Source organism: Amphiura filiformis, chromosome 1 (assembly GCF_039555335.1).
Source record: "Amphiura filiformis chromosome 1, Afil_fr2py, whole genome shotgun sequence".
NCBI classification, from domain to species: domain Eukaryota; kingdom Metazoa; phylum Echinodermata; class Ophiuroidea; order Amphilepidida; family Amphiuridae; genus Amphiura; species Amphiura filiformis.
In genome coordinates this window covers 42,443,080-42,460,558 of record NC_092628.1, presented here as the reverse complement: position 1 = coordinate 42,460,558, position 17,479 = coordinate 42,443,080, and the positions used below count along the sequence as shown (strand labels likewise).

Genomic DNA, 17,479 nt, shown 5'->3' with positions numbered 1-17,479 from the left:
TCATGGTGAAAACTCTCTTGTGTCATAAACCAGGGCACACATTTGAGAACTTGGTTGAGGCCAAATTAGTTATCAAAGATTATGTGACGAAGTCATCTCTAGAGATACATCTTTGTTCCTTTTAACAATACAGAAATTCTAACCCTGGTTTAAAGGACCAATGCCAATGCTAAGCATATAAGAAGATACCTTGCTTAAACACTGGGTAGGGGTGAGTGAATGTTCTTAGTCATCCAGTAGTTCAAACAGAGTTTTTGGAATTAAATCTAATACTGGAACTTACTTTTTACAACTATTGCGACGTTGCATCTGGAACCACCAGACTTCATTAGGCAACTGACCCGCTGGGCTGGGTAGGGGGGTAAGGGCACCAGTAACTTAGCCAGGATTTTAGTGTGGGGGAGCAAATACCAAATTTTCCCCATTTGTCAATTAGTTGTCCTAATTTTAGTCATTTCAATGACACTTTACTCTTTGCCATCCCCATTTTATACTTGAAATTTTTCTGTGGGGGCACTTTCCCCTGGCTCCCCTGGCTACGCCACTGAAGGGGACGTGTGACAGATTTGGAAAACATTTCCAGAGCTGATAAAAATTAACGAAATTTTCAGAGATACAGCCTAATCCCGGACATGTGGGAGTCACACGCATCTTCAGCACATGTTACTACTCTGAAGATCTTTTGTTTAGTGCTTTTCTTGAGATACCTCCAATGACATCACAGGTGTTGATGACATCATACAAGAAGATGTTGCACCCCTTTGGTTCAAGCCGGGGGTTCAAGATCTTCTTCTGTGACGTCATTAGAGATATCTCAAGAACATCACTAGCAACAAAAGACCTGCAGAGTAATAACATCTGTGATACCGTTTGAGCCAGGGATGAATGGACGAATTTTTAGAACGTAGAAATTTAAAAACTACATTTTCTTTATATGTATGAATTAACATCACTATATACTAAATGTAGTATACAAATATACCATAGAATTCCACCTACAAGAATATATGCCTCAAAATGAGAGGTTTGTTGATGAAAGAGAGAAAAAAGGCAGACACCCTCCACAAAAAACATTATTTGGAGTTTAAGCAGCTATATTAGGATATACTGTAAAAGTGGTAATTTTTGTGTGTATAATTTTTTGCGCTTTGCCGATTTTGAACTACATTGCTTGTTTTTAATTTTGCAATTTTGAGTTTTCTTACATAGAACTATACTATAAAAGAACATTTTCACATGTTTTTATTTTCACGGTAGCTGTGTTGCATGCAAAAAGCGTGAAAATTAATGTATCCCAAAAATTTCCACTTTTACAGAAGGCAGTTGTACAAACATGTATTATTGTACATGTAGTAAGACCAATATATTGTATTTTTTGTGGAGAGTGTCTGCCTTTCATCACTTTCGTCAAGAAAACCATTTAGAGGCATGGTTGTAGACGGAATTCTACGGTATAGATAAACAGATCAACACTGATTAAACAAACAAACAGACAAACATATCCACCTACCAGTCTAACAATGTCTCTCCTGGCATCTTTACGTATTTTATCCATGGCTCTCTGATGCTCACCCACCAATTTCTTCAAATCATTAGCTTTTGTGCGGTCTGACTTTGAGACAGTTTGCAATTCCTCTTCTAGCTTTCGTTTCTGCGATTTCAACTCATCTATTTCCTGTGCTAATTTGGTTTTGTCATTATCAAATGATTTCCTAGCCTCATCTCTTGCTTCCTGTAATGCCTGCTGTTTTGCCCGCTGCATAATACTTCCATGTTCTCTTTGGAGTTCTCCTTGGGATTTTGAGATCTGGTCCTCTTTTTGTCTAAGAATTTTCTGAATTTCATCTTCATGTCTTTTGTTGAGTGTTTCTCGTAGATTACCCAACTCTTTTTGTTTTTCTTGGTGATATCTTGTTCTCAACTCATTTATGCCAAGCACAGCTTTTTGCTGCTCAGTTTCTTTCGCCGATTTCACCTCTAGTGTCTTTTCACGCTTTATTTGTTTAGCAAAGCACTTTTCTTGTTCTAACTCATGTTTAAGCTGCAATATGTGTTGACGCATCTCTTCCATGAGTAGCTTAACATTGCTACTATCCGGACCGGGAGTCACGGGGGAGTCGTGACCACTTCGCGATGCTCTGGGTGGACGAGGTGACTTGGATGAACCGGAATGATGATGAGTTTCTCCATAGGTGCCAGGACTGATTAGACTTGGAGTGCGAATCTTAGTCTTTCTTGGCCATGTGGAACAATCCCCTGCCGATTTTGATCCTCCTCCTGATTGTACATATGCCATTTTTTCTGGAGATGTAGGATTGATAAACTGACTTGACCGTGCTATTCTACTTGTTCTTGATGGTGGTCTGGGCAATTTATCTGGAGAAGTGGCTTCTGGTATACCAGAGCGCCTTTGAACGAGACTTCTTCGGTTTCACTCGGTATGCCATCACCCGGTGTCGTTGGACCTTCAGTATCACTTGCACTTTGAGCACCACTCTTTTTGCGAGGTTTTGGGGCTGTTTCTGGTTTTGGGGCTGTTTCTGGTTTCGGGGCTGTATCTGGTTTCCGATTTCCTGATTCTGCAGCTGCCGAGTGTGCTCCAGGAGCTACCTCTGTTGGCGATTTTATCTGACGCTCAGGTATACGCGACATTGTATAATATGTATAAGTTTCCTTATTGAAAGCACTGCTGATGTTTGGGCAAATTATTGGTAGTTTACTATTTTTTGCAAATGTCATCTACTAACATTGATCATATCTAGAATAATTGATGATGGTGTATATTTCGATGCATCCCAGGCATTACAATGCCATGGTTGGTCTGAAGGCAACAGAACTGTACAGAGAAAGAAAAATGGAAATCATGTTAGTACTTTCATACACAAAACTTTATAGTAAAGGTTTCAAAACTAGGCATTTATGATTATAATACAAATTATCATAATTTTGGGCAATGTCAATGGGCAGGGGCCTATGACCATTGTCCAAAAATAGGGGATTAAGAGGGGTAGTTGGATTATCATCATTTTTCTTTGTCATCATGAAAATCTTCATTAATGTCACTGTCATTTTCATTATCGTCAATGTAATCATCAACATTTTCATCAACATCATTACCATCACCATCATCATCATCTTCCTCAACATCATCATCACCATCCATCATCACCATCACCATCACCATTATCATCATTATCATCATCATCATCACCATTATCATCATCATCTTCCTCAACATCATCATCACCATCCATCACCATCACCATCACCATCACCATCACCATCACCATCACCACCATCACCATCACCATCACCATCACCATCATCATCACCATCATCACCACCATTACCACCACCATCATCATCACCATCATCATCATCATCATCATCATCACCATCATCATCACCATCACCATCATCATCATCAACATCACCACCATCATCATCACCATCACCATTATCATCATCATCATCATCATCACCATTATCATCATCATCTTCCTCAACATCATCATCATCATCCATCACCATCACCATCACCATCACCACCATCACCATCATCATCATCATCATCACCATCATCATCACCATCACCACCACCATCATCATCATCATCATCATCATCACCATCACCATCACCATCACCATCACCATCACCATCACCATCACCATCACCATCACCATCATCATCATCAACATCAACATCACCATCAACATCATCAACATGTTTCCAAGAACCTTGGTATTATCATTTTCTCAGTGCCGGCACCAGGAATTCTTTTGGGGGCATGGGGGTAGGGTAAATACGCCTATTCTCGGTCACTTAAGAAACAACCCGCTCTATTTCTTGTGTAAATAATTATAAAAGTTAGCTATATGGGAACGTGTATTCCCCACAACATCCGGTTTAACATACCCTGCATGACATCTTCCATTGAACTTGTATTGGAAGTACAAGGTCAAAAGGTCAAAGTTGACGACAACGCCTATTCTCGGTCACTAAACTCCTATTCTCGGTCACCGTATAGTTTTTCTATACCTATTCTCGGTCATTCTCTTTGGAAGCCTGGTTGATCGGTATGATGCGGTTTTGATAACTTAAACGCATAATAAAAATACGCGTGCAGTATTCTCAGATATATTGACAAGGAGCAATCCTTTCAAAACGGTTTTTGGCAAAATGTTCGTACCATCCGATCGGGGTCCGAGGTGGTCCTATTTTGTGGGAGCGCACAGCGGAATGCGGTGGCACGCCCGACTAGTCCAGGAGCAAGATCACACAGGGCCCTAAATAAGGAGTTCGTTCACCCCCACTACATACAAGGTTTGACACCATAGGTAGTTAGTATGGACCCTCTAGATCACTGCTAGGTAGGCAGTGGTCTCAAATTGTGGTAACACTTTTTTACAGGTCATTTTATATATGGACGTATAATCACATAAAATCACAAAAAATAGGGCAAAATTAAGGGGTAGGGGAGATATAAATCCCCATAACTCAACTTTTACTTATAATAATGAATTTATTTTGGTATGGCTATGTAGCTAATTGATTGTTCTAACTTTCTAGTATTATTTGAAAGCAAACTTAGGTTTCATTAGATCATGATTGGAAGTGGCCAGTCCATACACTAGTGGAAAATCAGACTCTCACAACAATGCATAGGGTGGGTGTTTTTATGGCACTGGCTTCAAATTTTACTATTTTGCCAATTTCTATTTTCAAAATTAATTAAGCTCCATTTTTTAATTTTTGTTTTAATATCAAGCATATCTAGTATGTCTAGGCAAACATTGATGTTCTGGTTCAAATATTTATATAAGTGCATGTTTGCGTGCATGTTGGTTTGTGTTGTGTAAGTTTGGGGTAGGTGGGGTGTGTATGTGGGTGTGGGTGTGTATAGGGTTCGGGGTTCGGGTTGGGGTGTTTTACGTGTCTTTTAAGACACGTAAAACACCCCAACATATTAAAATATGTCACTCAGCTGAACTATATAAGTTCCATTAACAAAATTTGTTTGGTAAGTTACCATTCATATAATATTTTGAATATTTATATAATGGGTGAGATCAACCACTGCTTGTCAGGAAAATAGACTGAAAATTTAAAAAAATAGTTACTTTTCCACATGTAGCAGCGTGTGTAACAATATTAAGGGGTAGGGGAGATATAAACCATCATAACTCAACTTCAACTCATGATAATGAATTCATTTTGGAATTAATATGTAGCTAATTGATTGTTCAAATATTTTAGTATTATTTTAAAGCAAAACAAACATTATTTGTCAGGTAGATAGACATAAAATGTGAGAAAAGGTTAATTTTTCATGTATAACCATGTCGAATATGGTATTATTAAGGGTTAGGGAAATAAAACCACCATAACTCAACCTTTACTCATAATAATGAATTCATTTTGGTATAAACATGTAGCTAATTGATTGTTTCAACTTTCCAGTATTATTTTTAACAGAAAAACCATCAGGTCTACATAAAGTGTGAACAAATGTTAATTTTCCAGTGTGTAACAGTGTAAAATATGACAATATTAAGGGGTAGGGACATACAATCCAACATAACTCGATGTTTATTCATTATAATTTATTCATTTTGGCATCAATACATAGCTATTTGGTTCTTGTAATCTTTTAAAGCAAAATGACCATTAGTTGTTAGCTGTATAGACTTAAAAATGTAAAAGAATATCCATTTTTCAAGTGTAGAAGCGTAAAATATGACAATATTAATGGGTAGGGGGACATACAAATCACCAAAACACAGGTCTTACTAATGAAAATGAATTCATTTTGGTAACAATATGTAGCTAATAGATAGTTCCAACTTTCTATTATTATTTTAAAAGCAATTAAACCATTAGTTGTCAGCTAGATAGACATAAAATATCTGAAAATGTTAATATTCCATGTCTAACAGCGTAAAATATGACAATATTAAGGGATAGGGACATTGAAATCACCAAAACTCAAGTTTTGCGGATGAAAATGAATTCATTTTGTTATCAATATGTAGCTATTTGATTGTTCTCATTTTCTAGCATTATTTTAAAAGCATTTAAACCATTAGTTGTCGGGTAGTTAAACATAATATATGAGAAGTATGTTAATATTCCATATCTAACAGCATAAAATATGACAATATTAAGGGGTAGGGGACATACAAATCACGAAAAACTCAAGTTTTGCTGATGAAAATGAATTCATTTTGGTATTAATATGTAGCTAATTGGTTGTTCTAACTTTCTAGTAATTATTTTAAAAGCAATTAAACCATTAGTTGTCAGGTAGATAGACATAAAATGTGAAAAAAGGGTTAATTTCCATGTGTAGCAACATAAAATAATAACAATATTAAGGGTAGGGGACATACAAATCACCAAAACTCACGTTTTACTGATGAAAATGAATTCATTTTGGTATCAATACCACTGCAGATCGATCAGTGGCGTAACTCACGGTGGGCGGGGGGCTACATACCTTAGGGCGCCAAATTGACCAAATTAGCATCCAAGCGATGAAAGTCAAAATGTTTGCGCTACGGGCACCTAAACAGCGCCCTCAAAAATTTCAGCCGACAATTTTGCCTCCTTACCAGTTCCGGCCTTGATATTATTCCGACAGCCTGTCACTAATTCACAATCGATTTGAAACATTTATTGAATAGATTTTTTAATGTTGAGGTCCTACTCTGTTGTTCCCATAAAAACAAGCACGATTCACTTTAATTTAGTACCCACGAGAGGCTGATACATTTTGCTCAGGCGCTAGTTTTAACCGGAACTATACAATGTTACACCAAATGCGGAAGGATTTAGTGTTGTGCCCCCTTGAAGAATAGCACAATAGCGCTAATAGCACGCTATAAAGTCTAGGTCATTTTAAGAATAGCACAATAGCGCTAATAGCACCCCTCCAAGTGTACAAGAATTATTATTGCGATAATAAATAACATTATTGCGATAATAACGCGCTATATGCCGCCTAAGGCCAAGAACAATTTCCAGAGCATAATAGCACTAATAGCACGCTATAAGGTCTAACCATTTTAAGAATAGCACCATAGCGCTAATAGCACGCTATAAGGTCTAACCATAAGAATAGCACAACAGCGCTAATAACACCCCTCCAAGTAATAGGAGAACTCAACAATAGCATAACCATGATAACTGCACTAAAATTAACATTTAAAGCTATTTTTAATGTCCCTAATGGTTTTTTTCTAAGTCCTCAAAAAATAACACTGTCAATTGCACAGATAGCATATCCATAAAAATAGCGGTGCTATTTGTGCTAACATGTATATAAAGTAATGACAAAATTGCGCTAATAGCACGTGTAGGCCCGAGGAGATAGTGTATGTAATCGGCGCAAGTCAGTTATAGCGCCTTTCTCGGTCGGGCAGGAACCATTTTTGCCGCCAGAAATGTGACATTGTTGACCCAATTTTTCCGACCGAAAAAGCTCAAAAATACGACAGGTTAGGGGATGGGGTAAGGGGTAGAGGAGGAGGGGCGGGCGGTCACAAATAATTTCTCCTCGCTCATTTGTATTTGACAAATGGCTATAGGCCTAATTTAAGCCTGCAGAGCAAATGCAACACTTCTCATGTGCTCATGCATGATCATTTGTAGGACACATGGCAATACCAATGTCAACATAGCTCATACTTGGGAACACTGACCGAGAATAGGAATGCCAACGGAATTCGTATGCCTATTCTCGGACACCCCTGTTTCTATGGGAATTTACATAAACACAACACCAATCATTTGCTATGGTGTTATTTTTACGATGCAGGTGGATCAACTTGTTAAAATTACAGCTTTAAAATGCATGTACAATTTCGCATCACTGATTATATTACAATATCCCCTCTTAAATGACCTTATTTTTTTAAATGCCGATATTTCAGTTCACCATACAATCTCAAAATCTATCATTTGAGGTGAACTGTGCTGCCGTGATATTAAAAAGTCACCAAAACCTGCAGCACCGATGCGGCTAAATGATTAGATTCGGAAGACACGGCTGAAATTAAAGCAACGATCGTCAGCGGTTGTTCAAATCGCTAACTGACCGAGAATAGGCGTGTGACCGAGAATAGGCGTATTGACCCTAAGTGAATTTCAAGGGGGGGGGGGCAAAATCACTCAATCGTAATTTAGAGTTTTTACTGGGGGCCAACTGGTGCCGCCACTGCATTTACTCCATCATTCGTGATACTCGAGTCCAATCAGTAACTTGAAATCCAAAATGCTTAAATCTTTATGAGAATTGCACTGCTTATACAGAGGCCAAGCAACCAACGCCCACACATAAAGCGTAATACAGACGTGTGCAATGTAGTAAGCATGACCTCTAAAACAAGAATTTGTATTCACTATACTAGCTATCACAAGCTGCTACTATAGTGTGCATTCAATAATCAAAATAATAAATTCAAATTAGTGGTTCACTAAGTGCTCATATTATGTTTTTATTTGGTTTGAAAAGCATTAATTCTAACGGTCTATAATATTATAAGATTTGGTTAAGAGGAATCCTCCATTTTTTATCAATATTCAGATTTTTACACAGTTGTAATGCCATATTAAGAACCAAAATACAAAGCAAAAGAGCAAGGCCTAAAGTGATGTATTTTATACAACGTCTGAGATTTTCAAATTAATCGCAATATCCCGATATTTGATTGGCCAATCAGATTCGCTAATATATGTATTCACAATAGGCGCTGGAAAGAACTACACAGTCACACATTACGCAACACGCAACTAGCGTAAGTGCTGCACCCAACTGGTTGCATGCCACTCTATATCAATATACAATGTACTATTACAAGCCGAACAAATTTAGTTCATGGCATATTGGATGGCCCAGGGGAACAAGTTGAAATAAACCTACTCATGTTATACTCTGGCCATGGTCTGGCCTACTGTCTGCTGTTTTCCTGGAAAATAAGCATTTCCAATTTGGACCTTTTAAGTCCATAAAAGGGGACATATATTTATTTTATCATTTTATGAAGAAAAAAAATCTGAATTTGTCAGAAATCGTACAATATGCAGGGGTTATGCCTATTGCTTTTATCAAACCAAACCAGCAGAGAAGCTACATAAGGGCCTCATCATGTGCACAGCACTTGTTGTAGACATGTTGCACAAAGAACATGCAATTTTTGTTGTGTTTATTTAATATTTAGATGACAAAATTGCAAATATATTGCTATTCAGCCTTTAATATCCATCATATTATTTCAGTCCCACTGCAATGTCACCGGGCATATCACAACCTGAGATCCCAAGCAAATAAGCCGACACATTTATATGTTACTTATTACATTAACAAAAAAACAAACAAAGAAACAAAAACACCCAACAAGAGGCCTACTCCTCTTTAGTTTCCCTTATCAAATGACACATGCCATGTAATTGACCATACTGTGCCACTGTCTTCATGTTACGATGTAATAAGACGCAATCAGCAGAGTTGCTAATGTTACACTGATGGCTAAAGATCAAGTACACCATCTATTCCAAGCATTATGCATAGCAGCTGTCTAACAAGCCTGCAAATTAGCTTTTAATAATAACAATAGCAAAAGGTAATTTCAGAAGGTGCTCATTTGTAAGAATTTTAATTTGAGTGAATTTGTTGAGGAGTCTCCAATCGTGAAATTGGTTATTACTTTTCAGATTGACAGCAGAACATATGACAACAGTGCGATGATTTTTAATGTCAACTATTTCTCAGACCAGTGAATTAAAGACACATGTGATCAGACAACTACATTAGTTTGACCTATTAAAGTAGCCAAGAAAATTTGGCTGAATCACCTTTTGAACCAGAGGCCTCTGTGATTGAATGCATGTTGGGACGGACTGTTAGCTACTGTTCCTAACTTCTTATGTATGTATCCAGAAATACTGCTGATTTTGATGTTTCTATACAAGTTTACATAATTTGTGACATGATCTGGTCCATGGGGTCAAAGGCAGCAAATTTGAAACTGAGATAAAGGTACAAATATGGAGTAAAAAACAATAAAATACATAAGAAAATAGACATAAAAAACTTCATAATTTTAGAACAAAGTACGCTAGACCTTTGGTGTTTTCAGTAAATGATAGCCTATAATGTATTAATTACAGTAACTCAATTTTCAAACATGCCTCCTTTGGCCCCCATGGGCCAGATCATGTCACATTTTGAGAACAATTAAATTTGTGTTCTATACCAAACCATATACATAACTGATGACATAGATGGGGTTGAAAATGAATGATAATGAGGATGCTGACGACAACAATGCCGATGATAAAGATGAAGATAAAAACAATGAAGAGACGGAGGAATGTTCAGTGATGAACACAGACATTAGACCCCACTCAAGCAATAGAGGTTATCCACTTTACTCATGCGTGACTTCTAACAAAAGGCGCTGGTTCTCGTAGTATTCCTCATTCAAACTAATTCAATGCACGACCTCGGAGTTACCTGCATGACTTTGGCGGGCTATTTTGAAATAGTCATGGTTGCACATGCAGGTACTTCTTTTGAAAGTCCTAAACAAGGTATAGGAGTCGCTGGTAGGATATGCAGCTTATAGAACACGGATAACCTCTATTATTTGAATGCAAGCCATCATCATAGATTGAAGCTTAGCATGAGTAGCATGTTGACCATGCATATAGATATAGACCATGACAAATAAAAAAGTGCCTGTCCAATAATGATCCCTGACAAAAATTTCAAAGTATCAAAGGCTTACATTTCCTTAGATAAAATCCATGCTTCTGATAGCAATAAATTTATAAATAAACAAAAACTTGTTTTGGTCATAATTAATTGAATTGGCATGCAACTTATTTTGATTAATTACATTACACATCTGATGCAGTCAGGCAAAATGAGCTTTTCTTACTAAAACCATGTTTCAGATGGTTGTCTAAAAGAACATTGATCTAATTCATTTGGAGTTAATCATTTTCAGCAATGTGAAAATAATCACATCTTACATGTAGAAATGTACTACTCCAAGAAGCATGATCAATTTTCTGATAAATGACTCATTTCTGATTTTATCATTTCAAATTATGCCCAGGAAATTATGAAACTAAAATTGTAATTTAGGTCATTTAAACATTAATGACGGGAAAGTGCCGTTTTAAAATCTTACTAATTGGTGATTATAGGTAATGATGCCATTGGTTATGCAAATCTGTCTGTGTGTGTTCCAATTCATGCATCATCTTGCACAACATGCCCATGGATGATATTAAAATGCATGCACCATGATCAAATTTAGGTCTGACATTTAAGCCTCTCCATACTTAGTTCATAATCAAAGGAAAACGATTGAGGAAAGAAAATAACCACAAGCCTTTAACCCTTCCCACAAAGTGCATCAAATAGGCTACAAATAATAATTTTAAATTTTCCCAAAATTCATTATGTTTTAAATTATCAATGGCATTTAAATGCTACTTGTAAATTATGTGAAAGTAACATACATGCATGTATAAAGAAAGTTCTTTAGAAAGGCATTAACAGGCCAGGTGTTACTCCCTATTCCAGAAAAATACAGCACTATTTTTTTGGGATTAATGAAATATTATCCTGCTTTTCCAAATGAAACATAGCTAAATCCTAATCCTTTAGTTAGTCCTAACTAGCAATAAATGTCAAATTTTAATATTTGGCTAATTTTTGGAGATACAAGCCAAAAACATGTGTTTTTCGTATGCTGTGACAATCAAGCCCAAAGACTTGTACTAAGACTAATTTCAGTTTATGCATTCTAATTTTTGGAAAAGACATGTTTCTTTCTTATAAGCAACCATATAATTAAAGTAACACAAAAAAAGTGAAAATTATAGCAAAATTTCGGCATATAGGGGGGCCTACTCAAGATTTTGAATGCTTCGACTTGTTCCAAGTCTTTGATTTTTGTGACTTGATTGTCAGAAAACGTGCCGAAAATGCATGTTTTTGGCTCTTTTTTCAAGAAATTAGTAATCTCATAAAATTAGTGCAGTATTTTTCTGGAATGGGGAGTAAGTGCCAGGTTCTTGAGATTGAGAAAGTTTCATTTGCATGGAGTTGCAAAATTGTTGGAATTTTATATCATTGCACCTGTATTCAGATTAAAATGCATGACAAAGATAATGTAGCATAACTTGTGCCATTTTCCAATACAAGCTACCAATGGCATGAAGGCATATACTCATACTTTAGTTCAATTTTAGATCCATTAGCTCTGAGTGTTGCCGCAGCATTTGACACACTTTATAAAGACTCCTTTACAGGGACACTCTGACATTTTTTTCTGTCAAAATAATATTCAGGAGCTTTCAGGGATAGTAGGCCTATAGCTAAATGTATCCATTTTGTCTTGTAGGGCATTATAACGGGGTACATATCTGCAATGTCTTCTTTGAAATCAAATAATTAATTCTAATGTTACTGCAACATAAATTTAGAGTGGTATTTTTACCAGAAACATGTACAATATTATTATAAGGAATAACGAAACATCCATGGGGCATTGCCATTATCAACTCTATGATAAATGTGGCAAATTGTGATTTTGATATCCAATCAAAGTACTACTTAAAGGAAGGTGACCTGATATATTTGTAAAGTCAAATTCTTTAAAACTTATGTATAACATAAGCTGTTGTCCCTTTCAAGCATTCATGCAAAAAGATTATGTAAATGTTCATTGTAAATAAGACTAATTCTTCATGGAATTACTAACATTTAATACAGCGTAAAACTGGTAGTCTACAGTGCAGTGTCTTTATCAGGGTCTTAGCTAGCCACCCGTCTGGCCGTCATTTTAGACGGCCAGTTTGCTCCTGGGACGGGCAAAATTAATGTCTTTGACAGATGCTATATTATAAATTGTATGTTTTGAGAAGCTAATTGCCCTTTTAGTAGACCCAATTTGTAGAACAAGGCCATATCAGCACATACATGTATTTGAACTCTTTGAACCCCCCAATGGGCTATAGATGTCTGGTAAATATTTTAAAGGTCAAATTAGGACAGACAATTTTATTCAAATGACGGGCAACCCACAATTTCTAGCTAAGACCCTGGTCTTTATTAATGATAATCATCATGATTATGTAATAAATAGATATCAAATGAAAGATCCTATTTTTCTCATTAACATACTGAAATTAGGAGTTCCAAGTTGGTGTATTTCTGAAGATATCATCACAAAACTGCTGAATTAGTCAAAAATATGGTATACCACATTTGAGACTAATTCGACAGTTTTTGTGACGATTTCTTCGGAAATATACCGATTTGGAACATCTAATTTCAATATGTTAATGAGAAACATATGAGCTTTCACCTGATACCAAAATCTGCAATTTGATAGGGGAAAGTTGGGGATGAGGCTGTCAATCAGGTCACCCACCTTTAATTGCATGAGCAGAAACCCAATCCAATTCCAATACACTGCCCCTTCCTCCTGGGTAAGGGATATCAGGTCTTATGGAAATATTCATTTATTACCCTCATGTTTGCATAATTCATAATTTAACAGAATAAATAATCTAGCACTTTTTAAATCAATATCTTTTTCTGATGGAAAAACATAAAACAAGGATAACACAGTCATACATATTTAAAGGAGCATTTTGTGATCCACAGCCTGATCCCCCCACCGACTCTTCACAAAAAAATTGATATTTTTATACCACTGGAAACCTCTGGCTACATAATGTTTATGTACAAAAAAATTCTTGCAGATTAATTTGTTTAGCAAAAATATCGTCAAATTTATTATATTTTTCTGGTGTACCAGAACGAAATATAACAACACAGTGGTGTATGGAAAAGTGTAATACACATTTATAATCGTGCATAACTCGCAAACACAAATTCAGAATGAACTGAAATTTTGGGTATAAGCTTTTTTGTGGATATCTACTGAAAAATGTCATAAAAACAGGATGATACCCGGGGATGATATGATCACAAAATACTCCTTTAATGCAAATAAATAAATATGGTCCTTTTTTTGCTCTATTTGATTGCAGTAACCTGTGCATTATGTACACTGGTTGAATCCTTTGATCAAAACGGACAGTTAACAAAACAAAAGCTTAAGGAAGCCTCTACGCCTCCGGGTTGTTTAACTAGGTTAAATCTCAATATTGTGACAGAAATGTCACCGAATGTGGGTGGATATATGTGTAATGGAGATGGCATTTGAAGGGAAATATGCTTTGTTGTCCAAAATTGGTGATACTAATGCTAGTATCATATAGTGTCTATATCTGTTCAATTAGCAAAATCAACTAGACAAAAAAATAGTTTTCCTATAACCTGTGTTGCACTTGACACTTTAGAGTCATGGATTTCCAATATTGGCTTATGAATTGTAAAAGAATTTTCTAAAAAATGTATTGCAATTTTGCATACCATTATGTTTATTATATTATATGGGAAATTTTGGAAAGTATGCAAATTGTTCTATCATACTGTTTAATTTGAGATCTGGATCACTGATTAGCAATAACATACATCACCCATCCAGGCACCTATAATTTGAACACAAAGAAATTTCAAATTTTATAGCATGGCAAAATGCTGGAAAATTAGTGTTTTCTGCTAAGCACTAACTTAGGCAAAAAAAAATTAATAAAGTCTGTCTCAGACACATTTGGTAAAAAAAGCTAAATGCTATGCTTTTTAAATTTTTTTAAAGAAAAATTACGAGCTAGCCGATGTGCGTTATTTTTTTTTACAGTCAAGGCACAATATTTTGATATTCAAATACCGTACAGAAACATATGGTAATTATACATACACAATAAATAGTTTTGTTTGTCTCTTTACAATCTTGGCAAAATGTGTACAAAAAAACAACTACCAAACTGCAAAAAAAGAGACAAAAATGGATTGCGATACGATACTGAAAATATCAACAAAAAAACAAAACAAAAAATAAGATATGGGCAAAAAAATAAAAAGAATTTTACAGCCAACATGTAGCGCTTAAAGCGCTAAATTGGTGTTCACATAGCAATGCGCGAGACAGACTTTTTTTTTTGGCCTTTCTTCATTACAATAATGGATATGTTAAATTTGAATATTTCTTTAGATTATACCACAGGGCGAGACAGACTTTTTTTTTTGGCCTTTCTTCATTACAATAATGGATATGTTAAATTTGAATATTTCTTTAGATTATACCACAGGGACGGTCACATCATTAAATCAGATCTTCAGTCCATATCAGATTGATTTTGCGGTTTAGTCGTCTCAGTCCTGTCAGCAATGACTAACACCCTCTTCTATCATTGTTTTCTCAGTTGCTATAGAAACAGTCTGCTCATTCAACCTTGGCTTGGTCAATACCTTAATGCCTTCCATAAATAAATACAGAGATATGCTCCCTTAAATTTATTAGAGCAATCAATCATTTCCTTGCATAATTTAATATTTCTCTCCTTCTAAAAGTGCACTTAAACAAGACAGTGACCACCGGTATAATCTCAATTGTCTTCCATTTTTAATTGCTACCTTTTTGTTATTCGCCATGCATAATACCAGCTTCATAATACCAGACATCACATTTTGAATGCCATAATTGGGTAAGTGTAATAGCTGCCCTGTGAAAATTTGGCAATTTATACATAGTATACTGTACTCATCTACACATGGCAGCTACACATGGCAGCTATTGCACTTAGCCACTTCTGGCACCAAGCAGTGTATTTTTCACCTTTTAACCTCTCCTTGATGAGATACCCTGCAGCAGACAGGACCCAAAAATACCATATATTTTTGCAAAAATCTAAAATATTAAAATTGTACCATAAAAAATATTCATTTATAAAAGTACAAATTAATATGCCTAGTATGGGTTCATCAGCTCTTGAGATTGGTCTGTGATTATTATCATATATCATAATAATTTAGTCAAATGCTTCAGATATATCCGGTACAGCCACGTGCAGGCAGGCAGTGCTAACACAGTGACAATTTGAACACTGACAGTCATTGAGGCACATAATCTATGTGAATATTGTCTGAGACATCGGTCAATAACTAATGATTCCATTGTAGAAACAATAATGCTTTAATGTTCAATGGTTTAAGTGTGGGAAGGGCTTGTATACATATTATGTGTTCAAAGTCAAGTCGGAACAAAAAATTGTTTAAATGGAAAAACACTCACTCACAAAGCTAAATATAGACCTATTCCATAAACATATAATGATTACTGCTGTGTGTAGGATAGATTACTCTATCTACTGAAGACAGCGTTTAGTTTTCTTTCCATAAAATATTATTAGCTATATTAAAAATTACTATTTAAAAACTACAGTTCATTACATTTTTCATGATAATTGAAACTACTGTATACAGTTTACAAACTCTTTCATCAATAGCTTTAAGTATCTGCTTGTGAAATTAAATTGCAATCTATGTTGTACATTGGAAGCTCCATGGTAGACAATAATTTACTTTATAGACATTTGACATTTCAGATTTTTTAGATAGCAGGCTTTTAATATTTTTGAAAATTATACTGCCAATATTTATTGCTGTCCTTGTACATACCTGTTTTGATTAAATTCTAAAAAATTAACCAATAAATATGATTTTATTACTGAATAGTTCATGTTCATGTAAAAAGGTCATGTTATTTACATGCTGTAAAGCTGCAGGGTTTTTAACCAGTCAGGTTTATAAGCCCCCAGTACATGTCTGTATCACATAATTACACATGCATACCATCATGCTAAGGGCATGTTAATTATATGTATAGGTTGTCATTAATGTTTATGGTTGCTAGTATCTAATATTGATATACTGTCATGTACACCTGTGTATTTTACTTTCCTCACAAATGCTTTTTGTAGAGTACAGTAATTTGTACTTTTCATTTTGTTTGTAGGAAGTGAGCAAGTATAAAATATAAAAGCTGTAAATTTGTATATTAAAAAATACAAGAATAAATAAATAAATAAATAAATAAATAAATAAATAAATAAATAAATAAATAAATAAATAAATAAAAAATAAATAAATAAAAAAATAAAAAAAAAATACATAAAGCCAATAATTATCCAGCGATAAATTAATTTACTAAATTACAAAATTTAGTACATTCTAAATAGTTAACATGAATTCATGCAAAATCTAATAGAGCTTTGCTATCTTCAGTAGATGGCTATAAAAATGCAAATTCAAGTCACTTATTAAAATTTAAATGTAAAATTAATCACTAAATAAATAAATAAGTTAATAAATAAGTTAACAAATAAATAAATAAATAAATAAATAAATAAATAAATAAATAAATAAATGAATAAATAAAGCCAATAAAAATAAATAAATATAAAGCCAATAATTATCCAGAGATTCATTAATATGTAATATATCAATTCTAAATAGACTGACTTGAATTCATACCAAATTTAATAGAGCTT

At 34.9% G+C, this 17,479-nt stretch overlaps 1 protein-coding gene across 1 annotated transcript in view; it reads right to left on the bottom strand.

Moving 5' to 3' along the window:
• LOC140160495 (uncharacterized) overlaps nucleotides 1–17,479 on the bottom strand; it is a 164,417-nt gene that overhangs the window by 145,894 nt on the left and 1,044 nt on the right. Inside the window, 1 exon segment of the mRNA XM_072183732.1 lies at nucleotides 1,511–2,836. Within this exon segment, the coding sequence (XP_072039833.1) occupies nucleotides 1,511–2,296 (786 nt within the window). The 5' untranslated portion in view covers nucleotides 2,297–2,836.